Source organism: Lepidochelys olivacea (assembly GCF_965140295.1).
Source record: "Lepidochelys olivacea isolate rLepOli2 genome assembly, chromosome: 7".
Taxonomy (NCBI): domain Eukaryota; kingdom Metazoa; phylum Chordata; order Testudines; family Cheloniidae; genus Lepidochelys; species Lepidochelys olivacea.
The window spans coordinates 65,489,554-65,516,986 of NC_140417.1; the positions used below are offsets into that span (position 1 = coordinate 65,489,554).

Below are 27,433 nucleotides of genomic sequence, written 5' to 3' on the forward strand. Positions count from 1 at the left end.
CTGATCACAGTTTTTAAATCAAAAGGAGGCCAATTGCATGAGTGAAGGATTGGAAAACAAACTGGCCAAGAAACACCATAGTACTGGATCATTTTGCTGTGCAATTCTGAATGTAATTGATGGGTGAGGAAGAGTAAACCTAAGTGTTCCTGCAAATATATCATCAACTTATTACAAAATAGGACAAACCAGTCATTCACTCGATGGAGGTTACATATCTGTATTGCACATTTGTGATATCACGAGGACTGTGTGATCTAGCTAAAATATAATCTGAGGTCTTCTAACAGAATGCACACTTCAGGGTTTACCACAAAATTATTATAAACAAGTGCCAGCTGTTACATGCAGATACCAAAACAAAAAGCCTATTCAGCAAGTTTTACACATGCTGTGCATCCTCTACTACCTGAATAACCACCAGGGGAACTCAGAATATCAAAATATTTTTATGGTCCTATGAATTATGACTCAGAACATTTCAAAGATTCTTGCCAAATGAAGACAAAAGACAACAGTCAGAAGTTATTAGTAGCCATTTATTTGTATAGCATTTGTTTTAAGAAAATGTTAACAACAAAACAGCAGCTCACTTCAGCAAGAGCAAAAGGAAACTGACCATATCCAAAAGACAAAGGACCATTTGGATGCATATATTAGTAGTAGTATAACAAGATGACAGCAGGCAAGCTGTGAGAAATATTCCAATAGAAAACTACTATGTAGGTAAAGTAAAACATTATCAGTGGCAAGCAACAGTCCATTAAAAAAGTGAAAGGTACAATATTGAACTGTAGAGGCCTTTTACTGTGACAGGCAGACCATAATGAGCTGTGAAAGCGAGGAGGATCACCTAGTTTATGCACAAGACAAAAGAATGTGTGGTACCTCCGTGCTTGTAATGCACAGTGCAATGAACCAACAATACCAATGTGTAAAAAATTCCTTTACACTCAACTGAAAATAACTAAACTTAACATTTCTGAAAGACTAAAAGGAGGGAGGGGAGGGGAGGGGCTTTGGAAAGATCCATGCAAAGATAAACACTGTCTCAGCTCACTGACCTCATGCCCACAAAGGCCAGAATAAGGAAGAAATAGATCTGTCTGTCAGTCCAGAAATAATTCCTGGAACCTTGCTAGCTATAATAAACAGAGTAGAGGCAGGCTGTTTTGGAATGTGTGCAGCTGAAACTGCTGCTTCTGATTCTGTGGGATCTGACCGAACGGGAAGACAATGCGTGGCATTTTCCTGACCCTACAGCCCCGCACATGGGAAACAAGCAGAGCACATACATAGGTATCCCATAGGAATTCAAGACCAAAGAGAATCAGTGATTCCTTTTGTAAAGTCTTTGGAACAGGGAGCCATAAAGCAAGAAAGCCCTGGGCACTAAGATAGATTGATCTACAAGAAAACAGCTGACAGCAAGAACGGTCACTAGGCATGAGAATAGTCAAGCTGACGGAGAAGTCTGGGGGAAAGAAGCCTTCCAGAAATAACACTAAAAGTGAAAAAGATGGACACACAAAGACCTTGGTTCACTTGCCTTTATTCAAACCAAGGTACAGAAGTTCTGCCTAGACCTGCAGATTGGACTTTCAGGGACACCAATGATGAGCTGCCAGAGAACACCAAGATACTAAATACGAGAAAGGAAAATGGAGGAACCAGAAAGCAATGAGCAGGGATCCTAGTTCTCCAGGATAAAAAACCAAAATTCTCGGATACAAAAACAAAAATCTACATTTTTCTGTAAATAAAACAAAACGCTGTTTCCCGCAGCTCCCATTGGCCTGGAACGGCGAACTGCAGCCACAGGGAGCTACGGGGGGCCATGCCTGCCAACAGTCAACATCAGCAAAATGTCTCGCAGCCCACAATCAGATTACCCTGATGGGCCGCATGCAGCCCACGGGCCGCAGGTTGCCCACCACTGCTCTATATGCTGGAAGCAGGTTATTGAAGTGTGTTTTGCAATGTAAATTTAAAGCGCATTCAAAAAAATCAGTCACAAGAGGGAAAGGTTGCGTGCACTGAGTAAGTGACACTGGTATTTTCAGTAACATTTAGTTAATAGTTAATATGGTTTTTATTTTTTCACAAAATATAAAAATTAAAGATTATCTGTAAAAACTAAATTCTGCATTTTTCCGTGGCAAATGAATTTCTAGGATCCCTGATGATGAGACATCAATACTGATTGGAGTATGTTCTGAGATATACACTACAGACATAGATCTGAAATTAATAGGACTATACAAGGGGATAATTGGCACTCAAGGTACTACTTATGTGACAGGCCAAGGCAGCTGAATCTGGCCTTTAAGGAACACAGTGAGAACGAGGCCAAGAAATAGAGAACCCATCCCAGGGAGGTCACAATTGTCTGTGACACAGCAGAGACCAAAACACTCCTTGGAGGCTGGGGAAACAGTGTTACTATACAAGTTAAAAAACTCTTTTCTAGTAAATTAGTCAAGTACCAGAGTGAAAGGCCAACAACCTGATGTTATTGTATTTGGCTATATAAAAAGTATTCTGATGTGGTATACTGTTAGCTTTCTTAATGACTAAATGGTTTCCCCATTCATTTGTGGGCTTTCAACAAGTAATGTAAATCTTAACATATGTTGACAAAGAAGCAAGTGACAAATGTGAGACAGCTTTACCAAATGTACATTTTGTGCTTGTGTTGCCATAAAGGAAAAAGATTCCCAGGGGCTGACCTGGAGAAAGAACAAGGATAGTTATTCTAAAAGCCAGAAACAAAGAACGTTTGCCCTCGACTGAAAGCATGTTTATGGATCTGTTAACATCAAATGTTCCAATGGATATACACTGGACCCTCGCTAGAACGCGCATCTATATACCACGAATTCACATGTAATGCGGTCACGGCCATGGATCCCAAATTTAATTACTTTAATTGCAATGCATTTTAATGCAGTCCCCATGTTAATGCAGTACCGCGCATGGATCCCAAATCCCGCGTTCTAGCGCGGGTCCAGTGTAGAAACAAGTCACTCTACTATGCACAGATATAGAAACACTGAGGAAACAAAGTGAAATGAAATTGATTAAAAGATCATTGTTAAAAATAATGCATATAAGAACATAAATAAGTTGGACACTGATAAATGTAGACTAAGATTGTGAAAAACAAATTATCTGATCTTTATTGGAAATAAAGTATTTATTGCTTTGGAGTAACTAAGATTTAAGGGCCCAAAATTAAGCAGCCTCAATGAAAGACTATCTCAAAGCACATTCTGTGGCAGGCTGGTTAAGTCCACAAAATGGTGGGCAGGGTAGCACTCACGATGGAAGTCATGTAGTTTGGAAAAGCCTGGCACCAGAAGGGAAAAGTCTTAAAATCACAGTGCCAGTCGTGGTGGTGGTTGTTACAGAGTGGAATGACAATCGTGCTGAGAAAAGCCAGTACAATAAAGAGTGAGGAGGGAGGCACCTGTGGCTAAGGGAAATGGAGCCAGTTGTGAAGGAATTAGAGAATGTGAGCAATATAATGGGATGTAATTAATTGATAGATAAGGATGACCACACAACAGGAAGTGGAATGAAGGAACTGTGACACTATAGACAAGTCAGCATTCAAGATAAAGGAAGGAAGCAAAGATTTAAAAATTTTATTAAAGCTAATGTTAAAAAAATTATATAATACATAGGTTGAGAAAAGAGTGTCTGTACATCTGGGTATAGTGCTCAGATTATCCACAAATATAGAGTTTGTTTTTAAAAGTCAGATGATACATAATCAGCAATAACCCAAATTTAGGTCAATAGATTAACAATACAGTTTAGATATTACAATCTGAATACTCAGGTACATCACTCATGAAAAGCTGTATAGAGCAAAATATATGTGGAAAGCAAAATATATCAATGAGTGGAGACTGTCCATCAGTAATTGAGAATTAGGTAGGTTGTCCATTTAGAAAATACAATCCATGAGGAAAGTATTTGCTACTTTCCTGACTGCTACTACATCAAGAAGGAACGACAAGGGACCCAGTGGAAGAGTGACAAGGTCAAAGTTGGCATATCATGTAAAGAAAGAATCTGAAAATAGGAAGAAATGGAGTTAAAAGCATGGGAGAATGTGTTTAATACCATCATGTTAACAGAGTCTATTTTTATTCAGAAATCTCTTAAAATGCTTACCAGCAGATTATCCTCAGAGTCAGTCACTGCCCTCTCTCTGCACATGAAATGCTGACTTATGTTAACTGGAGTTTCCATACAATGCTGAGGGGAGGAGGAAACCAATCTCTCTATACCCTGAAATACAGCCAAGATAACAGAGCTAGAGGCAGGTTCTGTAGCTATAGCAGGGTGGAATAGAGGAGAAATAATAATCTGGGCAGAGGGAAAGAGCGCCGGGCAAGTAAGTTATTGAAGAGTGCAAGGAGTCATAAGCCAGTGACCAGATAAGTCTTGAGACATAATGTGAACTGTCAGAGTTAATTAAGAATTACTATTTCAGAGGGTGTGGGGAGGGCAAAAGATCTACTCTCTATTTTGGAGAGACAGAAAGACATCTGATTTTGGAAAAAGACTGAGAACAAAGTGGAGACTAAAAAGAGGAAAGGTGGGAGGAGAGAGAGTCTGTGATTCTCAGAAGACAAGAAGCCAGTGAGAAATGAAAAACAGAGACACCGTGCTTCTGTTTCCAGAACAGAGAAATAAGATACAACACTGTTGGTTTAAAAGTAATACATCTTAGAACAGAGTAATATTTTGACAATGCAGATAGCACAATATAATATCTGAGAAGGAGACACGCATATCATAGCATTCCAGGGAGCTACTACAAAGACAGGTTCTGGAATTCCATCTTAAAAAAAAAAAACCACAATAACTTTGTTAAACCCCACAATTATGTGAGTTATCAAGGCTAGTGGGGGTGGAGGGAGTCCCTTTTGGCCACAGATGTGGTTGCTTCACGTTCTTTTGAATGCACCCCTTTCCTCCTACTTCCAGATCCAGAATGGTAGCTACTGGGAGAGGAAATGCTTTATCCACAGCACTTGTTAATGAGTGAGAATTATAGTATCACATGATCCCAGCTAGCTCCAGAGGAAAAACATTTATCTGCAAGAGTGCTGCCCTGGTTCTTCCCCAGCAGCTTATTCCAGTTGTCCAGCAGAGGAGGCTAGCAATGCGGGGAGGAAACGTGGGAGAATAGATAGTACCCCATTAAGGAGCATTCCACGTATGGTAAAGGGGGAAGGGGAGAAACAACACGAAATAACTATTTTTAATCCTCTGGATAAGGAGGAAAGCACACAAATGCTGATTTATACCCTGATCCTGTAAACACAACTGTGTATAACTTTATGCACAGGAGTAGTCCCAGTGAACTCTGTGAAACTGTGATTCTATGTAAAGTTCCTCAAGTGCACGTGTTTACAGGATTGGGCCCATGGATGAGTTACAATCCATAAGAGGAGCACCATTCACAAACCTAGTTAATGGTCTCAACATTTAGGACAGACACCAGGGGTCACATGGATTTGAATGGGTCCAGGATTTCACCCCTAGATTTTAGCCTGGCTACACAGATTCACTCCAAGATGATCTTAATTTTGAAACTTTCAGATCAAGTTAAAGAAAATTTCCTTTCACTTTACTGAAGTAAGTATTAAAACGTAAAAAAATTCTTAAGTGGATCTCTCAATAGGGTCACTTTTTTTTTTAAACTTGACCTTTAAAAATAGCTTTTAAAAATCTTCAGAGGGGTAGCCGTGTTAGTCTGGATCTGTAAAAGCAGCAAAGAGTTCTGTGGCACCTTATAGACTAAGACATATTAGCGCATGAGCTTCCACTTCGTTGGATGCATCCCACAAAAGTTCATGCTCCAATACATCCGTTAGTCTATAAGGTGCCATAGGACTCTGTGCTGCTTTTAAAAATCTGTATTTTAAAATACGTTCTCTCCCCCACCACCACCACCACATTTCATTCCTCGAACCAGCATTTTTAAGTCCTTTTCCAAGTCATTTTTCTGGTCACTGTATCCCTTCCCTTTGGCGTACCTGCACGGGACATCCACCCCACACTTACAGAATGAGCTGCAACCTCTAGACTAACTGCCTTCTCATCTCAATTAAAGCCCTCCCTGAACCCACTGTGGGAAAGGAAAAAAAAAAAAAAGCAGCACCACTCTACCGAGGCCAACCTGGTGGTGAGAGAAAAATTCCTTCCCAGCCCCCTTAGAAAGGGGTGGCTATCACAAAGCTCATCGCAGGTCCTGAACAAATCTGGCATTTTGCCACCTCAAAGGTAGGGAGGGTGGAAAAAGGACTTCTCATGCCCAAGCGTGCCCCTTTTCAACCCTTCTGTTCCCAGACAATGAGTCAGTGTCACAACACAGACCCACACCTCCATTTTTCCAGCAGCTTCTGACCTCTCTGCCTCCCTCCCTGCATCAGCAAAACACTGTTACCTTTCCTTCTGCAAGTCAGACAACGTTCTTCCACTCCCGGCTTAAAAGGTCATTATCTGGACATTAATAAAAAGCATTTCAGAAAAATTATGCTCTAGGAATTATTCTTTTAAGAGAAGTTCTGTGGCCTGTGTTATTCAAGAAATGAGACTACATGAGTGGCTCTCAACCTTTCCAGACTATTGTACCCCTTTCAGGAGTCTGACACATCTTGTGTCCCCCCAAGTTTCACCTCACTTAAAAACTACTTGCTTACAGAATCAGACCTAAAAATATACGTGTCACAAAACACTATGACCGAAAAATACATACTTTCTCAGTATTACCTATAATTATAAAAATCAATCAATTGGAATAAAAATATTGTACTTACATTTCAGAGTATACTATATAAAACAGCATAAACAAGTCATTGTATGAAATTTTAGTTTGTACAACTTCGCTAGTGCTTTTTATGTAGCCTGTTGAAAAACTAGGCAAATATCTAGGTGAGTTGATGTACCCCCTGGGAGACCTCTGTGTACCCCGAGGGGGAAGCGTACCCCTGGTTGAGAACCACTGGAGTACGTGATCACAAAGATCCCTTTTGGCCTTGGAATCTATGATCCTCAGATTAAACACACATTGTAACTACCCAGAATTATATAGAGCTGTAATTACTTCTTGAAAAGTTACCATTAAAATACAGTATTTCTATGAGCTCTCAATTTACTGCTAATCTGAACCAAAAGTTTACAGGTATTTCCTTTTTTCTGGGTTCACGACAATACAACTTAATGTATCACGTCAGTGGGTTTCACTCTTCATGGAAGACTTCCTTGCCTTCTCATTAAGGATCATATATGATTTGCTATATTGCTATTTTAAAATATTCATTAACACATGTAAATGTATAAATAATGCTTAATTGGCATAATCCGCATCAACACCCAATATAGCAAAATATTCAAAACATTTCAAAATTACATGTAAGAAAAAAACATGCTTAATCTTTATTTAGTCTTTTATTCAGCTTTCTATGCCACACCAGGTCAGCTAAATGTTAACAGAACTTTTTCTTCAAGCATAGAAAGAATCAATTCCAGTAAAAACAACCAATACACATATGTATATGCGAGAGAGAGAGACAGACAGACAGACACACACGCATACCCCAGCAGTTTTCATGTGCAAACATCTGCAAACTACTCCTGTAGTTGAAAAATAATCTGATTTGCATGACAAAGTGCTCAAAGCAATTAAATTGTCTAAACAAAATTATTTTAATAATCTGGAGAAACTGCTGCCTATAAATTTCTAAAATCTTTCATCTGGAGCCTAAAAAAATATGCAGAAAATAGCATTCACTGTGAATACTAAACAATTCCCTCTGAAGTTGCTGGGTAAACTTGCTGTTCTTAGAATCAACAACTCCTTCTCCAAACCATGTATTAGCTTTTTGGATTTACTTATTTTCAGGCACTACTACAAACCATGTACCCACACAGTACAGTATGTAAAACCTCCTGCTGCAAATCAGTAAAGGGAAAAAAAATATTTAGACTAACATGTTCAAAATGTAATAATGAGAACAAATTTAGGGCTAGCTTTTAATTTTACAACCTGCTCTGAGTAAGCGGAAGCATACAGCTGCACCACCTCAGAAACACACATTCCCTTATTAGTTTTCCCTCCACCCCCTTCGCTCTAGGGTGAAAATCTGCTGCGGCTTTCCAAAAGGAGTAGATTACTCACCCTTTTGTGCAGACTCAACTCTGCTAGCTGGCGTAGCGGATGATGGGTGTGGAGCCAAGACTCCAACCATTTCTCACCTCTGCATGCCCACCAGTGCAGCGGTAGGGGCATCACAGAGCCTGCTCTGGCTCACTGCTCTGGTATCCACTTAATGGTAGTTCCACTGAGCCCGCATTTCTCCAGCTTACTTATCAGAATGCCACGTGGGACTGTGTCAAAAGCCTTGCTGACGTCCAAGTACATTATGGCCACCACACACCCCCTATCCACCAAACCAGTTACTCTGTCAAAGAAGGAAATCAAGCTGATTTGGCATTATTTATTCTTAGTAAATCTGTGCTGGCTGCTAGTGATTAACCCTTCATTCTCCAGGTATTCGCAAACTGAATGTTTTGTACATTGCTCTAGTAGCTTCCCAAGTATCTAGATCAGGCTGACTGGTCTATAGTTCCCCAGCTCCTCCTTTCCCCCCTTTTTAAAGATTGGCACTACATTAGCCCTTCTCCGGTCTTCCGGGATCTCTTCTGTCATCCATGAGTTTGCAAATATTATTGCCAGAGGCTCTGAGATTTCTTCAGCACCCTGAGGTGAATAGCATCAGAATTCATTCAAATTGGTCAGAAGATCTCTGATGCGTTCATTACTTATCCTGATCTGCATCCCTTCTCCTTCATTGTCTATGGTAACTTTGTTAGTTGTACAGTCACATTTTTTGTGAGAAGACTGAAGCAAGTAGTCATTGAGGAGCTCTGCCTTCCTATCATCTTCCGTAACCACCTCACCTTCTCCACTGAGCAACAGACCCCACCATCCCTGGTATTTCTTTTTTGTCTGACATATTTGAAGAACCCCTTCTTGTTGTCCTCCTTTGCCTTGGCTTTCCTGATTTTCTCCCTACATGCTTGGGCTATTCCCGTATATAACATGACCTTCCTTCCATTCCCTGTGTGTGTCCCTTCTAGTTTTTAGATAGCTAAAAAGTTCCTTGCGCAGCCACAGTAGCTTCCTGTGGCTCTTATCTTTCCTCCGCATCGGAATAATTTGATGCTGAGCCTCTAGTATTACATCTTTTACGAACTGCCATCCCCCTTTGACTCCTGTTCTTCCTAATTGACCTTTCCATGGGACCTTGCCTACTATTTCTCTGAGTTGGTTGAAATCTGCTTTTCTGAAGTCCAGTGTCCTTGTTTTGCTGTTCTCATGTCCTCCTTTCCTTAGGATCTTTAATTATGTCAGTTCATGATCACTTCCTCCCAACTTCCCGACCATCTTCACGCTCGCAACTAATTCACCCTTGTTATAGTGAAAACCTGATCCAAAAATGGATAACTTCCTAGTTCAGTGGTCCCCAAACTTTTCATGGTTGTACTGCCCGTTACCCCTGTCTGCCCCCGCCGCCCCCGGGAACGGACCACAACTCCTGGGGGTGGGGGAGAGCAGGCAGTGGTGGTAATGGAGGCTGAGGCTGGGGCCAGGAGCAGAGCTGTGGCCAAGAACAGGGAACATGGCTGGGGACAGGGGCTGCCAAGGTCGAAGCAGAGCTTGGGACGGAATGAGGCTGGGTGGTGCTCCCGCCCCACCTCCTGTGGGGGCTGGCCCAGGCTGCACAGCACCCCCTCCCCTGCAAAGGTTCCTTCACTTCACCCTAGGGGTTTTCAAAAGGAGGTTAGATGGTTTAGACCCAACAAATCCTGCATCTTGACAGGGGGTTAGACGACACCCTTACAGTCCCTTCTAACCCTGTGGTTCCATGATTACTATAGTAAAAACTCTGAACATTCAAAATGATATGAGCAAACAGAATTACAGGGCACAATCCAAGAACCATTCCAGAAGGATGCATAGCTTCTACCCGCAACAGAAATGCTAGAGCAAACAGAAAAATATTTACATCAATACTCCCTTAAAAATTAGTTGTGGCTACTCTGTTTACTTCCCCCATCACTACTACCTGCGAACGGGAGACCGTGACCAGAAACGGTTACCTACATGTTCTGACACTTTTTTCTACCCAGTTCTTCAGTGACAGTGCTGCTCAGTGCTTGGTGCATAAGCACTTATCTCCGTAAAAATTACTCTGATGTCACAGAAGCTGGATTGTGGCTCCGTTGATTGATTCTGCCTGGCATGAATGAACGAAGCTTCTATTCACACACAAATATCTTTGCGATTAGCAGAGACTACTGAGAAAGGAAATACAGCAGGAGTATGACAGTTTAATGAGGAGTTGTTCTTTGGGGGGGAGGGGGGACAGGTTTGAAGCACAGTGGTGAGGTGCAGGGAAAAGAACTATTGCAGATTGTATCACACCTATTCTGTGGGTAACAGAGGATTTCTGCCACAGATATTGTCAAAACAGCACCTTTCATGTGCACAGCACGAGCTTTATCACAAAAAACCAAAAAAGAAACAAAGAAGAAATAAAATCATTTGCACAGGTTTGGCGCTATAATGAGCACTTATAGGGTAAAACGTCCAAGGGATTAGTGACAGTAGCAGAACTGCACAAGTAAATTTTGTATATATTTTATTCGCACACACGCACAGCCAGACTGTGACCCTTGCTGCACACAGGGAAAGGAAAGGGGCAATAAAGAGCACCTATTCCTCCCCTAAGTGTGCTACCCATATTGCTGGTAGCAGCGCAGATGGGAGAAAAGCAGCTGCCCCTTTGCTAATTCCCACTCTGCACAGCTTGGCAGGAGAACATGCAGGCAAGGTGGGGAAGTACACCGCTATAACGCGTGTCTGTATAGCGCCAATTCGCATATAACGCGGTCGCGGCCATGGATCCCAAATTTAATTACTTTAATTGCAATTCATTTTAACGTGGTACAGCGCATGGATCCCGAATCCCACATTCTAGCAAGAGTCCGAGCAAGTAGTTGGAGCCTTGGCTCCTGCCCCATTCCTAAGGCACCACCAGCACAGGCAAGCCGGCATGGAAGGAAAGGTAATCTGTGCCAGGAAAAGGGCTGAAGCAGCTAATCATGGAGCTAGAGATAGGCAGGCCCTGAATTATTATGAGTCACAATTCAGTCCATGCTCTGCTCCAGGGACAGCAGAATGATGTGCTGCCCTTCACTCAAGGCAAACTGTAAAACTGCAATTTAACTCAATATATAAACATAAGCAAGGGGGGAAACAATTCTTGAACTATTTCCCAGAAATATTATACATAAACTGGCTCTTTCCAAAGCCCCAGCTATTTATGTGCTGCAGTGGAGAAGCAGAAACCCCGGTACCCATTGACCAAGCTGCTCAGATAAAAGCTAATGTTCTTTGCATTTTATCCTGAAGGCCAGTGATGTCAAAGGTCTATTGCCAAAGGGTAGCAGTTATCAAGCATTTGTCTAATCTGGATTACAGAATTAACATGGAAAAGATCAAGGCAATTTTGACAAATTCCAGAAAATAGTCCAAACCTTGTAAAAAATCAAAATAGGAGTACTCAGGTTCCTAGCTTTCTGAACAAGCTAATGTGTAACTTACAAGCCAGGCCTACCATTCCCAAACTACAACAGCTACATTGCCTGATTTCATGGTTCACTGATTTTTTCATGGTCAGGAGAGTCAGTTTAATTGTCCTGGGCTCCATAGCACTGATGTGCATGGCTTTTTCTCGCAGGAAGCACCTTGTTTGTACTGTTCTGTGCCCTACAGGCATGCCATTGGTGTAAATGGCCACATTAAGGGCCATGAAATCCCTGGCCAGCATCACCAAAACCTCCCAATGCCTAGAAGAAACCAACAGTTGTGCGAAGAGCAACTGGCTCAAGCACAATGTAGGGAAGGAAAAGGTTATGTAGTAGGAAGGGAGGGGTGGGGAAATAAGCCCATTTGCTAATGCTCTGTTCCTCACCAATGCTTGTGTCATAAATATAAAGGGAAGGGCAAACACCTTTAAAATCCCTCCTGGCCAGAGGAAAAACTTTTTCACTTGTAAAGGGTTAAGAAGCTAGGATAACCTCGCTGGCACCTGACCACAATGACCAATGAGGAGACAAAATACTTTCAAAGCTGGAGGGGGGAGAAACAAAGCTTCTCTCTTTCTGTGTGAGGCTTTTGCCGGGAACAGAAAAGGAATGGAGTCTTAGAACTTAGTAAGTAATCTAGCTAGATATGAGTTAGATTCTGTTTTGTTTAAATGGCTGATAAAATAAGTTGTGCTGAATGGAATGTATATTCCTGTTTTTGTGTGTCTTTGTAATTTAAGGTTTTGCCTAGAGGGATTCTCTCTATTTTGAATCTGATTACCCTGGAAGGTATTTACCGTCCTGATTTTACAGAGGTGATGCTTTTACTTTTTCTTCAATTAAAATTCTTCTTTTAAGAACCTGATTGCTTTTTCATTGTTCTTAAGATCCAAGGGTTTGGGTCTGTGTTCACCTATGCAAATTGGTGAGGATTTTTATCAAGCCTTCCCCAGGAAAGGGGGTGTAGGGCTTGGAAGGATTTTTGGGGGAAAGACGTTTCCAAGCGGGCTCTTTCCTTGTTATATATTTGTCAGACGCTTGGTGGTGGCAGCAATAAAGTCCAAGGGCAAAAGGTAAAATAGTTTGTACCTTGGGGAAATTTTAACCTAAGCTGGTAAAAATAAGCTTACGGGGGTTTTCATGCAGGTCCCCACATCTGTACCCTAGAGTTCAGAGTGGGGAAGGAACCTTGACAGCCTGAGAACATCAGACCCCAGATCGTCAAAGAGTTGTCGAGCTTTAGGATCATGCTAGACTCATTGCTACTTCTAGACATGCAGACCCCCATAGTGCCAATGACCTAGCCACAGCCATCCCTGCTTTCATCTCCTCCAGATTAGCTTACTGCAGCTCACTCTACTTGGGGCTGAATGCAACCAAAGCAGCTCAAGTTGATAAAGCATGTCATATTGTGTTCACATTATGAGACACATCATACCTGTGCATCCTAAACTCCCCTGCCTCCAATTCATTCAATTGTGGAATTAAAAATCCTGGTCCCTATCTCCAAAGCGCTTAACAGACTGGGATCTAGCTGCCTCATCCTTCATAACCTTGCAATATAGCTATTCTCTTCGCAGACGACACAGCAGGAGACACCCTGGGTAAGTCTACCAGCAACTGAAGGCAGAGCATTCAAGGCAGCAGGACCCAGGCTTTTGGACTCCTTCTCAAAATAGATCAGTTTAAGTCTATGCTCAGATCAAAGTTCTTTTTCAGTAGACTTTTCCCCAGGAACAATGCCCATAAATAAAAACTAATTAAAAAAAGGCTTGTACATATAAATGCACACATCCCTGTAACACCGGAGGAATGGATATTTTTTTCTCCTTCAAACTTAGTTCTGCACTTAGATATCAAGGTGACAGGCATCTTATAAATATAGATAATTCTCCTTCTCCTCCAGGTTCTGCTGTTCCTCTGAAAAATCTCACTGAAGGCCTCTCCTCTGCTGAGGATTCCCAGTGCCTGACAGGCTGCTCATGGCCTCGATACAAAGTGACATTGCATGCATCATTATGGAATGGAAAATCGTTTAGGGCACCAGGTTGAGCAGAAATAGCCTGTTCTGAAACCCTATGGATTGCTGCTTCACAGAGCACCAAATGTCTTCCCCCTCCCCTCAGTTACTGTCCATCCAGAATGCCCATTGTCCTTCCCCAAGTCTCCTGGAAGAAATAAACACTATTCTCCTCCCTTAAGTAAATTTTAAAAAAATAACCAAAACCCAGCTAAACAACAAACCTGAAATAAAACAGAAATCTGTGGTAGAGGAAAGACATGTTCTCAGTGAAGGGACATCTGCCATGGGCAGGAGAGAGCCACCAGGCAGCAACTGCAGATAAATAACTGAGAAGAAAGAGGCGGCAGCTCTTTCAGGAGACATAAAATTGATTTGTAGAGCTTTGCTACCATATTCCTGACAAAAAGGAGGAAGGGTTGAAATTTTCAGTCAGTACTGGTGACCAAGATTGCAGAGTATACACATTTATATACCAAGTTATTTTTGGTTCTCTCCCTTCTCCCCACCAGGTACTTCCGGACAATCTGTTCATGCAGTCTGCAGAGAGATACAGCAGGACTCAGCAATTACCAGCTCAGTTCCATTTGCACACAGATTGGTGCTACTGCAATGCACATAATTAATATTACAATAAACCCCAGCCATCAACCAGGACCATATGCAAGGCACTGTATGAACTCTCACCAAAAAAAAGACAATCCCTGCCGCAAAGTGCTCAAGCAGAATATTTATACTATCATCATGACTTGTAAAAAAATTAAAATTTTGTAAAACATTGATAGAAACAGGTGTGTCACCTGAGATTATCCACAGGTGAACAAATGAGATGGATCCTAGGTGAACCTCTCTTTCCCATCATGAAACAGAAATAGGTGGATTGAAGAAACATACACACAGAGAAAGAGAGAGAGAGAGAGAGACAGACAGACAGACACACACACCCCCAAATGGATGCCAAAGTGGATCTGTTTGAATATTTACATTTCATCCAGAGGACCTTTCTAACAGATTACTTTTCCCTTTCTTCCATATTGTGTGCATTTCACATGCAAAAATTGTCAGTTTCATTGCACAGAATGTTCTATTACAGAAAATCTATTTCAGTATACATTTTTACATGTAATTTCTGAAACATTGTGGCAACTTAGTAACCGCTAAGATTCCATTCAAGGAAGCCATATGAAGCCTTCAGGGTGCTGGCATGCAAACAGTTTCAGTTGTGATGGCTTGACACTCAACAAATCAAACAGTGCTTTTTCCCCCCTATATGCTGGTTAATAAGAGGCAAAAATATCCAGTTACTGGGTTCCATAAAAATACAATGAAAATATTAGAAATATTTTTTCCTGCTTAGAGTGGGAAAAGTGACTGGATACAAATTACAGTTACATAAATGAACAGAATGTTGTGCCCTACAGTCTGGCTGTAGAATTAACAAATGTGAGCTTCAAACAAAAAAGTGAGTTCATTTACCTGTGCAGGCGCTATATACACTATTACTAAATTATTTCAAGGGAGCTGAACTCTGAACAATCCTAAAACTACAAATATTGATCATTCAACATCCTTAATAGACCGCCTTCAGTCCATGTTAAGAGATGTTCCATCACTGCCAATTCTTAACAGGATCGAGGCATCCCCTGAAGAGGTTTGTATCCTTTAACTAAATACACAAGTAAAATTGTCACAGAACAAAATGGACTTTAGTGTCATAATGAAAGTAGTTTGCAAGAACTCTGCATCAAGACCCTGGATCATATCTTGGACCACTGGATAGGTAAGGAAGATCTTGTCACATTCTGAAGAATTTTCCTCTGGATTTTGCAGAATTTAGGAACAATCCACTGTATTTTTAAAAGTAAGGCTCTGTTCCAAAGTACATTGAATTCAAAAGAAAAACTCCCATTGAGTTTGACAGACTTTGGATTGGGTCCTTAATTATTTATGCTGCTGAGCTGTTTTACATATTAGCTTTATTTACCTATCCTTTTTTTAAATTCTTCCACCTAATGACCTCTTTCACTCCCCTTTCCCCCCAAGATTTACCAGTTCCTACCTAATTCATTACAGTTCTACTCCCCCCACTGTGGGAGGGTGAGCACACAAAATATTTAACAGACAATATGAGTATTTGTATCTAACATTTGCAGCCTCATTCTTGTGAAACTTCCTGTGAAATGTCTTGCAAATGAATCCAACCACATTGGATAAAACAAAACAGCTGCTTATTTCTGTTAAAAGCAAGCAAGCAACAGTGAAATAATTAATATATTGGCATATGAGATGCCACTATTAAGTTTCAGTGTTAACAACAATTGAAATGTGGCAGTTCATGACTCAGGACTATTGTTTGTGGTTAATTACAGACTCTAGATGACAGGACTACATTGGTCCATATCTTTCTATCCAGAAGAGCTAGAAAACAAAATATTTGTGAACATAAGCCTGAGTTCTGCAAAAAATATTGGAAAGACCTGAAATCTACAGACATTCCCTAAATCTGCACTAAAGCCTGGAATTTCTGAAATGCATTTTAAAAGTGACATTAGTCAAATCCAAATAAAATTCGTGTTGAGTTACAACAAGATCACAGAGATCTCTTTACTGTTATTCTTATTGTAGGCCCTGAGCTAGTGGCTGGAACAACAGTAATTCCAAAGGAAAATAGCTGTATTTCACAAAACACTTTCATATGATAGCCTGGTTTGGATGACAGTATAAATCACAAGATGACAAAATTATTTAAAACAGAAATGAAAAAAGGAAAAGAAAAAAAAAAAAAGGCCAGTCACACAAGTCTCCCCCCTGCATTTTCAGAAAATACGCACCTGACAGACAGGTTGTAGGAAAATGGAACGCACATTATCTATAGCTTGCAGGGGTGTACTACTGGAGAAGGAGTAATGTAAAATGTTTTTTTATGAAAAGACAACATTTAATCCACTTATCTCTTCTCTATCAATGATCAAAATTGCAAAATTTAAATAACTCTATTCCAACCATTTAGTATGTTCATCTACAGTACTAAAAAGTCTTTTTTTGCCAAGAAACAGGTTGAATATATGTTTTTCTTTTTCAATATAAACATGTATGCATCCTCCATATGCTGGCAGCCACCATACAAGTTTAGTCTTGAAAAAAATCTGCAGTGTCACATCTTTCCATTATTTCAGCAAATAGTTTTAGTCAAGACTGAAATCTTGTTCTTGCGTGTTGGAGTTAAAGTTCAACCCGATGTCTAAAGACATCCTTTAACAGGCAACTGACTTGTCTTGTGCTGTCAGAGAAATCTACAGATGTCTGAAGCAACACTGGAACTTTAAAACGCAGGAGTCCATGACCTCTATTTAAGATTAATCACTTTTATGCAATTTTCACAAAAATGTTATTTGTATACGTGGAAAGTTGAATAAACTGGTAGCCAAGCTTGCTATTTCAGCTCATTTTTAACCACACCTCACTCCCTCCAACTTCCTAAATATCATTTTCACCCCCATTCTCTTAAAAACATACGAGAAAGTAAAGTAACCAATCTTATTAAGAACAAAAGGAATATTACAAGTCACTCCTGAAGTTCTGCAGCAACTGGACAAAGTTTAAAGAGTTGGATAAATTTGACGAAAACTATTTTTCATTCTCTTTTTCAGGGTTTTTGTATCTGATTATGACCTACAAGTTAAGATATACAGGTATCATTGTAACAATATTGCTGTTATTATGGTCATTTAATATATATAAACTTAGTTATGTCACGTAACTCAGCTCACTTTAAGCACAGATTTTATTGGCTGCTCATTGCTAAGCAATTACATTTAGCTATAAAAACGTTTAGCCCTGCAATACGAACGAAGCATATACTTTATCACTGTGCAGACATATGCATTTCACTCTCATAGTTCAACCTACATTTACATTTGTTACTATGCAAAACCCAGACGGATCCATTCATCCTTCCAACAGTGACTATTTAAAATGTATACCCCACTGAAAAGTGTACATATTAAACTCTTCAATATAATACTTTACTCACCAATGCTACTGAGAGAACTGCTACTTTCGGAATCAGATGGCATTATGGACAGCACACTGTAAGTGGACCCTGGAATAAAAAAAAAAACAAAAAGTTAGTTTTCTTGCTTCACTCCCCACCCCACAGCTTCCCTTCAATTTCTCAAGAAAGCATCTGTTCCAGTCTCTTAACAGGTCAAAACAGGTCAAAGAGGTACAGAACAGAGGCATCTCTGCTGAGATCTGGGAGACAGTTTGTTATTTACCGAGGCACTTCTACAGCACATCACTAGAATGGTATCACAGTAATCGGAATACCTGTGGTCACTGGCTTCCTTTTTCATTAACCATTCTTATTCAGCTGCATTACCGCTAATCAAACAATTACTTCTCCCAGAACTTAAGAGACAGTAATGTCCAGCATAGTTCAAGACTTCCAGAAGGAGGCCTACACTACAGGCGCTTTCCTGTTTTTGAGACACACCAGATCTTCTATCTGGTCATGGCACCTAATTAGGATATGCTGACCCTCAAGAAGCCATTCCCAAGCTTAAAGGGCTAATTTCACTGCCTGGGCTTCAATAAATCCAGGCTGCTTCCATTTGCTTCTTTCAAGTAGCCACTCTTACAAGAGGAGAGCCTCAACACTATTTTGCTAATATTGGAAGATACTGAAGGCTGGGATCTTTTATTATTATTATTATGAAGAAAGTAAGCTAAAATTTATTTACAAGAACAGAAAGACAGGTCTTAATTGAAGAGCTGGCTATCAAACAGAAATCCATCTCCTCCCCACTCACCCCCACAAAAAAATCCACCACAGAAAAAAGAGTGAGGGAAGGGGGTTATCAACTATAAGATAAGTGGCACAACAAGGGAATTTCCACTGGGATATGAAGTCCGTCCTCCAGGAACCTGCCCTTAGGCTGAACGTGGCTGTGAAAGCCTCTTCTCCTCTTTTATTCTCCTAATTCTTTCCTCTCATGCTTTAAAGTTTGTTTCTTCCAGGTTCCTTGGGATTAACAGCTGAAACACTGGAGTCTATGTTTCCAGTACCGGAAGCAAAAAAAGGACTAGGAAATAATGGAAGTCTCTCTTGCTTTCCATCCTTTCAGATAGGTCTCATCCTACTCCCCACTCCCCAAAAAAAGACCAATTGGTTATTTGAAGGAGGAAAGAGAAGACATATGACAAATAACAGAAGCTTCCTCTGTCACGTCTCTGCGCCCCCACCCCCACCTCACAGTACAAAATAAAATTACTATCAAAAACGGAGGCCCAGATCTTCAGCTGGAATAAATTGGTGTGGCTTCATGGATTTCAATGAAGCTGTTCCAATTTACACTAGCTGAGGATCTGGCCCTGGATTTGATAAAACAGGAGCAAATGCTACAAAGATGAGAGCAATGTCAGAAAAGTATGGTGTTGCCACAATCAATCCTTTGAAGCAGACTCTCTAGCTTCACTAACAAAAAAAATACACACAAAAGGAATTGGGTTATTTTACCTGACAACTTTTAGCAAAGAAAGTTTCAAAATGCACTGGTTATTGAATAATTCTAATTGATTATATAAGTTGTATATTATAAAGCACATGACAAGTATGTCACTTTGATACAATGGTTTCAGAGGACACTAAATTAGTTACCTTTCCCCCCCCACACACACACACTTCCGAAGTTTAAGATTTGGAAAAACGAGTTTTCTTTGTTACTGCTCATTAAAAGTAAGATACTCTGAACACCCACTAGAATCAATCAATCAGCGTGTCTCGGCATTAACTTCTTCCACACCTCCATAATGACCCTTAGCGTGTCTTGTAGCTAAGACCTGGGGGGTTTGAACAAAAATTGGCCAACGCCTTATTAAATTAAGTGGGACCTTTTACAACCGACAATGTATACTAGGGTGAGATCAAACTAACATAGTACTTGAGCAGAATCTGAATGCATGTCTTTAAAAATGAAAGCTAATCAATCACCTTACAAAATCACCTACCCTCATCACCTGTTTCCTTTTAGGAGTACAAGAAAAAAACCTTTTGTCACAGGCATTGAAAATGGCTTCTGGCCCTTTCCAAGAGCTCCTGATAAATTATAATCCAGGAGTGCTCCAACTCCTAAAATTCAGATTTTTCTCTAGAAACCGTTTCATTGTGGATTTGTAGATAGCTAAATTTACTACTCTGCAAGGTGTCACAGTGACACAAGGGACTGACTGATAAGTGGAGAGAAAAGATGTTCTTGTGATTAAGGCTGCTGACTTGGACTCACAAGATCAGGGTTCTGTTCCCACCTCTAACAATGGCAATCTTTTATTTTCTGTAGCTCAATTTCCCAATCTATAAATATTTCCCCGGGAAAGTTAATAGGATAAGTTAATAGATGATCATGAGGCACTCAGATATTACAATCATGAGCACTGTAGAGAAGTTGAAAGATAGAATAAAAATTAGCACAGACTTTTCTCCTTGTCACCTCAGCAAGACATCCTATCAACACTCACACTTAATACTCAGCCTGAAATAGACAATAATAGACACCATGATTGTCCAGAATGTCACTTGTCTTGAGCTTTAAAAAAAAAAAAAAAAAAGCTGACCCCTTTAGGTTTTGGCTGAGATTCAAACACTCCATCTTTCCTAGCTAAGGATGGCTGACAGATTCGCATACAATGGATATGCTGTGGGAACATACCTTCAAGCAGCAGTCAAAAAATGGATTATAGGTATAGCATTTATCACCACTTAGATAGTGCTAAAAGCATGTTAGGGAATTTATGACACGTGATGAGACAGGCTCCTTCCTTAACCAGTTGATAATGTAAGGCCCCAAGCCTGCAAATGCACCATGGTACTGCACGAGCATGAGATTCTGCTTATGCACATGTAGTACCAGGGCTTAAGTAAAGAAAAAAAACCATACATGGGAAAAATGTTTGTACCCTGGTATCCTATCAAGGTGATGTTTGGTACATATCTTGCGGGTCCAAGATCATCATCAATCTCCCCATCCCCACATGCCCAGTTGGCCCAACCAATATTTTTTCAGCAATAGAAATTTTGTTCTGCATCCCATCCATCTGCTGCAATCTCTCTCTCTCGCTCTCTCTCTCTCAAAGTGCAATCTTTAAAAGATGGGCATTTTTCAAGAGGTCCCCCTTGGTAGCTGTGACAGTGCCCCCCATAAGGCTTTATGGAGATATGCTTATGAACGTATATATGACATAACTAGAATATGTTTTATGCTACATATGCCATGTGACATATCTCTGTAGAGGTTATGATCTACCAAATCTATTAATCCTATTAGTATGCATGTGTCATTTTTGTATTCGATGTTCTGAATATTGGCTGTGTACTGGCTTGATTTTCAAGTAACCTTTGTAAAGCATTTGGTCAGCTTCTTGAGAAAGGAATGTGCAAATCAAGAAGCACTTAAAGTACAATGGATCTTGGAATGCTCCAATCCACATAAGAAGTCGACTTGAAGACGTTCAAGGTAGCATGGAGCTGGACTTTGCATAGGAGAGAGGACGGGTCTCCACCCACAAGAGCAAGTCTATGGAGACCCCCTCCATTTTGTCTTCAGCTGGCTAAGGAGATGGCCTCTCCACCCCCAGGGATACCAGTAAGAAACTAGAACAAAAGGCAGTAACTACAGGGGGCGAGAGTGATTGCTGGACCCAGACTAGATGGAGATTAGTCTAAAGGAAAATTACTGGAACTGCTGAGGTTTTGTCTGTATTCAGTTTTATTAGACATAGGCTTGCAGGTTTTATTTTATTTTGCTTGGTAATTCATTTTGTTCTGTCTGTTACTACTTGGAACTACTTAAATCCTACTTTCTGTATTTAATAAAATCACTTTTTACTTATTAACCCAGAGTATGTATGAACACTTTGGGGGGGGGGGGGGGAGAGGCAGCAAACAGCTGTGCATATTTCTCTATCACTGTTATAGAGGGCGAACAATTTATGAGTTTACCCTGTATAAGCTTTATACAGGGTAAACCGGATTTATTCAGGGTTTGGACCCCATTGGGAGTTGGGCATCTGAGTGTCAAGGATAGGAACACTTCTGTAAGCTACTTTTAATTGAGCCTACAGCTGTTAGGGGACGTGGTTCAGACCTGGGTCTGGGTTTACAGCAGGCTAGCGGGTCTGGCTCAAACCAAGCAGGGTGCTGGAGTCCTAAGATGGCAGGGCAGGAAAGCAGGAGCAGTAGTAGTCTTGGCACATCAGGTGGCAGCTCCCCAGGGGGTTTCTGGGATCCAACCCGTCACAGTAGGTTTTATAGGAATGTACAACTAACACAGAAGTAAAGCTCTTACTTTTGGTATTGTAAGAAGAATGTGACCAAAAAGAGTGAAAAATTTGGTCTGCTCTTGTTGACCTGATTTTAAACGTTTTCAATAACACAGTACAGGTTGTCTCTCAAAATCCACAGTAGATTCTTCAAGAATGGATAAAATCTCATTTTGTTAGATCACTGTTTTTATTCATCTTCAAAAGGGTTGAATTTGCTCAAAACAAGCCCAGTATTTAAAAAGGAGACAAACTCTCTGTAATAGAATTAGAATTTCATTTTGTGAAATACACCAAGATGGTCTAGATAAGAAAAGCATAACTTCTTCCTAGAGACAGTGAGAAGGTGCAGTATAGCTGCTGGTGAAAATTATAGGGGCAAAAATCTGACAGACGGCATACTGCCACCTGAACACCTACATCCAAGAGGAAGGGATAAGTATCTATCCATTCATAGCTCTCATCACACACACCCTTGCTTTTCCGGTTCTTCATGACAATACCTATGGAAAAGTTAGGCTTAGTCTACACTACAAACTTGGGTTGACATAAGTCACATTAAGTCTATCTAATAATGTTTGTGCACAACCGAGTCCCTTCCGCCGACCTAAGTGGCCTGTGAAGTGGACTTCTATACTCCACCTCCGCAAGCGGCGTAGTGCTTGATTTCACATCCACGGGTTGACATGGGGATAATGTAGACACTGTGTTGTGTAATTCGAATGAATTGGCCTCCAGGAGGTGTCCCACAGTGCTCTGCTATGACCACTCTAGAGAACACTTTCAACTCCACTGCACATCAGCCAAGTACACAGGAAATAGCCGCTCCTCTGTTAAAGCCCCTGAGAACTTTTGAATTTTTATTTGCTGTTTGATCAGCACAGAGAGCTCACCAGCACAGCTGATCATGGAGACTCAAAGCCGCAAACATGCTCCAGCACGGAGTACATAGGACGTGGTGGACTGGATTGCTGTGTGGGGAGAAAAGTCTGTCCAGACAGAGCTCCGATCCAGCAGCATCTGGCATCTATCCCAAGATCGTGCAGGGCATGGGGGAGAAGGGCTACTCCAGGGACACCCAGCAGCGCCACGTGAAAATAAAAGAGCTTCGGCAAGCATACCAGAAGACAAGGGGGGCGAACAGTCATTCTGGTTCTGTCCCACAGACATGCCGCTTTTATGAGGAGAAGCATGCAATTTTCAGTGGTGACCTCACCATTATCCCTAAATGCTCTGTGGGTACCTGCCAGAAGCCCCCGGTGACCTCAAGCAACAACCAGGAGGACATTGTTGATGAGGAAGAGGAAAAGAATATGAGGCAGGCAAGCAGAGGATCCATTATCCCTGACAGCCAAGAACTATTTTTAACCCTGGAGCCCACCCCTTCAAAGGCAGCGAAGCATGATGCCAGGGAAGGCACCTCTGGTGAGTACACATTTGCAATCAAACTGTAGGGGTTACATGCTGTTATTTTCTTATGTTTAATCTGAACAAAAAAGTAGGGGTAGTGGGTGCCGGTGGCCACTCCAGCTACACAGAGGGTGCTCACCAAGAAAGAAAGACTGTTTATGTGCATGGGGATGGCCCTGGAATCCTCCATGGAGATCTGTAAGAAGCTTTCATGAAAGTACTCTGCAATCCTTTGCAAATAGTTTCTGGGGAGGGCTGCCTTATTTCGTCCACCACGGTAGGACACTTTCCCGCGCCCCTCCAGTATTAACTCTGCATAGCAGCATAAGGACCAGGTCTGTACCCAGATGCTTGCAGCATCTGCTACCTTGCTGCCTCTGTTACCCTCAGGAAAGTGATATAGCATAGGGTCACCTAGGGGAAATGGGGGGGAAGTTTTGAAAGCTAGCCCTTAAACTGCAAACAATTCAACAAGTAATCCGCCCCCCATTTGGGAATTTCTGGGTCACACAACCATGCTTTCCCAAAAGTGCTGTGGTTGGAAGAGATCACAGTGTATTACAAGCAGCATTGAAAAAAGGGGGGGTGGCAGCTTCCTGTTGGTCTCCACACACACACACACAACTTGGTGCCGCGGAGCTTTGAACACTGGTGCCTGTCCTCAAGCACCACCCAGGTTGCTGGGGGAAAAGAAGGCTTTTCTCAAGTTCCAACCTGCAATCCCATGTATGTCTTTCACAAAAGCAGCAACAGCACAAGACCTCTCGTCCATGCCTTGTGGCCTTACCATGGCTTGAGCAGCAAACCGACTCTTGCAATAGCCAATGGTTGTGATTATGTTGTGGCTTGCAGTGAAGTGTATTGAGGGGTGGGGAGAGGGAGGGTTATAAAAAAATTAACCTTGCACCAGAAACAACGTATGCACTGTCAATGCTACCCTTGTGCTTTGCATTCCTTGCAGCTGAGACCTTGTCCATCAGCACATTCTCTACACCGGGACAGAGACTTTCACAGAGTAGAAGGTGGAAAAAGAAGACTCGAGAGCACATGTTCAGTGAGTTGATGCATGCCTCCGAGAGTGACAAGACTGAGATCACAGCATGGAGTATTACACTGTCTGAGAACCTGGACTGGGAGGACAGGAGAGCATGCAAGGAACAAGAACATGCCATGCAGGAAGAGATGCTGCAGATTATGAAGGAGCAACCAGATATGTTGAGGCGTCTGGTTCAGGTTCAAGAAAGGAAGCTGGATGCCAGAGTCCCTCCACAGCCTATGCTGAACCTGCTGCCATCACCGCCCAGTTCTACATCTGCCTCCCCAAAACATCCTATAAGGTGGGGCGGGAAAGTTCAGTATCCCTTGCACTCAACACCAGGGGAGGGTACAAGGACCAGAAGGCACCCATTCCCATTGTTATTTGATTGTTATTGCAGTGCATCTGTAAGCAAGCTTTCTTAGTTTCTCCTCCCCCCGCCCCCCAAGAGTGTTATCAGCCCTTTTGCCCCAGGTTATTTTACTTTTCTTTGCCCTCTCTATTTGTGTGCATAATAAAACTTAACGGATTGAGGAGAAAAGGCTCTTTATTCATTCACCACACAATGGTTGATGAGGGTGGAGTTTACAGGGGAGAAAATGCAAAGGAGGGGACAGTTTAGTAAGGAACAACATAGATAAGTGTCACATTACTCTGGCTCATTGCTGAAACTGGTTTTCAAAGCCTCATGGAGACACAGAGCTCCTTGATGTGCTCTTATTGCCCTGGTGTCTGGCTGTTCAAAATTGGCTGCCAGGCAATCTGCCTAAACTCCTCATCCCTGCCGGAAATTTTTCTCCCTTTATTTCGCAGATATTATGGAGCACACAGCAGGCAGCAACAACAATGGGGTTATTGCTTTCACTGAGGTCTAACGTAGAAAGCAAACACCACCAGCGACCTTTAAAACATGCAAAGGCATGTTCCACCACCATTCTGCACTTGGTCAGCCTATGGTTGAACCGGTCTTTACTGCTGTCCAGGCTGCCGTGTACGGCTTCATGAGCCATGGCAGCAAGGGATATGCTGGATCTCCCAGGATCACGATTGGCATTTCAACATCACCAATGGTTATTTTGCAATCTGGAAAGAAAGTTTCTGCTTGCAGCTTTCTGAACAGACCTGTGTTCCTAAGGATGCATGCTTCATGCACTTTTCCCAACAATCCCATGTTGATGTCGGTGAAACAGCCCCTGTGATCCACCAGCGCTTGCAACATTATTGAGAAGTACCCCTTTTGGTTTATGTACTCTTTTGGTATGATGCCAAGGTAGGGATATGTGTTCCATCTATTGCCCCACCTCAGTTAGGGAACCCCATCGTAGCAAAATCATCCACTGTGTCATGCACATTGTGCAGAGTCACTACTCTTCTTAGCAGAAGTCTGTTAATGGCCCTGCAAACTTGGATCACAACAGATCCCCTGGTAGATTCACCCACTCCAAACTGATGCCCCACTGACCGGTAGCAGACTGGTCAGAGCAGCTTTCATTTTAGTTTTGCTGCGCTTCAGGGTAGGGAAAACTCTTTACACAGTTCCTGGGAAGTGGCCCTATGCATATGAAAGTTCTGCATCCACTGCTTGTCATCCCATAGCTACATAACAATGCCGTCCCACCAATCAGTGCTTGTTCCCAGACCCAGAAATGACGCTCAACTGTGTCAAGGTGATGCATGACAGTCATCAGCAACTCCTAACTGCTCCGCTCTATATGTTTTCCAGCTGGGCTGTTTGCATGGCATTACATTGTTCCATGTGGTGGCTCCTGTATCGGCTGTGTAAATATTGCAGGATAAGGTGCGAGGTGTTCGTAATGCTCAAGACGACAGTGTACAGTTGAGCGGGGTCCATGCTTATGGTGCTATGACATCCGTGCAGGTAACCCAGGCTTACAAAAAAAGGCACACAAAAAAGCTTGGCTTGTTTGCTGTTGATTTCAGGGAGGGAGGTAATTGCATCATGGAAAGCTAACTCCATGTTCCCATAACCACCCATGCCAATATTTTGGTCCCATAAGGCATTGCAAGCCCAACCCAAAATTCTACTCGGCTATGTGCACTGTGGGATAACTACCCACAGTGCAGTACTCTGTGCATCGATGCAAGCCCTGCTAGTGAGGACTGCCAACACAAGGAGCATAGTGTGGACACGCATGATCGACTTGCTGAAATGGGAGGCTCAACGTTGACTTACATGAAGTTAACTTAACTTTGTAGTGGAGACATGGCCTTAGTGTCTGCTCACCTGCAGCATGCATACCTGATGGGTTTGGTTTTGTTTTAATGTACTGGAGGGGAAATTAGGCCACTGTCTGGAACTTATGTCATCTTAATATTATCAATAATTGCTTGTTTGATAAGTGCTTCATGGTGTTGGAATTATCCCATACCAGTGTTTACATATTGGCAAAATAGTGTCTTATGTGAAAGACTGCACTCCTGCCAGCTACCACTGCCTGAGACTAGTCAAAGTGATCCAGCGTTTAAACTATTGTTCTAACCTGTTCCTATTTAATTAGCCTGGGAATTGAGTTGTACTGGAAAGGGGTGGGAAATATAACAAAAGGCAAAACTACACAGACGCTGAATTTTTTGGCATTTTATCACTACCTCTAATAGATGTTTTGTAAAGTATTTGACAAAAGTGGTTCGTTTTCCATAGCAATTTCAAAATTACAATTTTTAGATTTTAAAAAATGGAAATGGCCACTTCATCAAATTTCACAGAAAATCTTAAATTAGAGGAACACAAAAGTCACCCAACTGGGAACAGGGAACATTTAATTAAAAAGATCACTATATTTTTCAACAGGTTGGCTCGTGCAGTTCCATTTTCACACAGACAGATCAGGTGGATGCAAATACTGTTCTGATTCCTATGCGAATATTTGTTTTGTTTTTTCAATAAAGATGGGAAGCATTATACTAACAAAATTGAAACAGGCACTTCAATTTTTCAAAACAAAATTTTAATT

At 41.5% G+C, this 27,433-nt stretch overlaps 1 protein-coding gene across 3 annotated transcripts in view; it reads right to left on the reverse strand.

Moving 5' to 3' along the window:
• The window catches only part of DLG5 (discs large MAGUK scaffold protein 5), a 179,724-nt gene that overhangs the window by 89,237 nt on the left and 63,054 nt on the right, over nt 1-27,433 (reverse strand). For 2 of the 3 annotated variants that reach the window (XM_084633105.1, XM_084633106.1), the window contains exon 2: nt 17,730-17,798. In XM_084633105.1, coding sequence (XP_084489231.1) covers nt 17,730-17,798 — 69 coding nt within the window. Of the gene's footprint in view, nt 1-4,182; nt 4,201-17,729; nt 17,799-27,433 lie in introns of those variants that run through there. The other variant, XM_084633107.1, reaches the window with a different exon arrangement.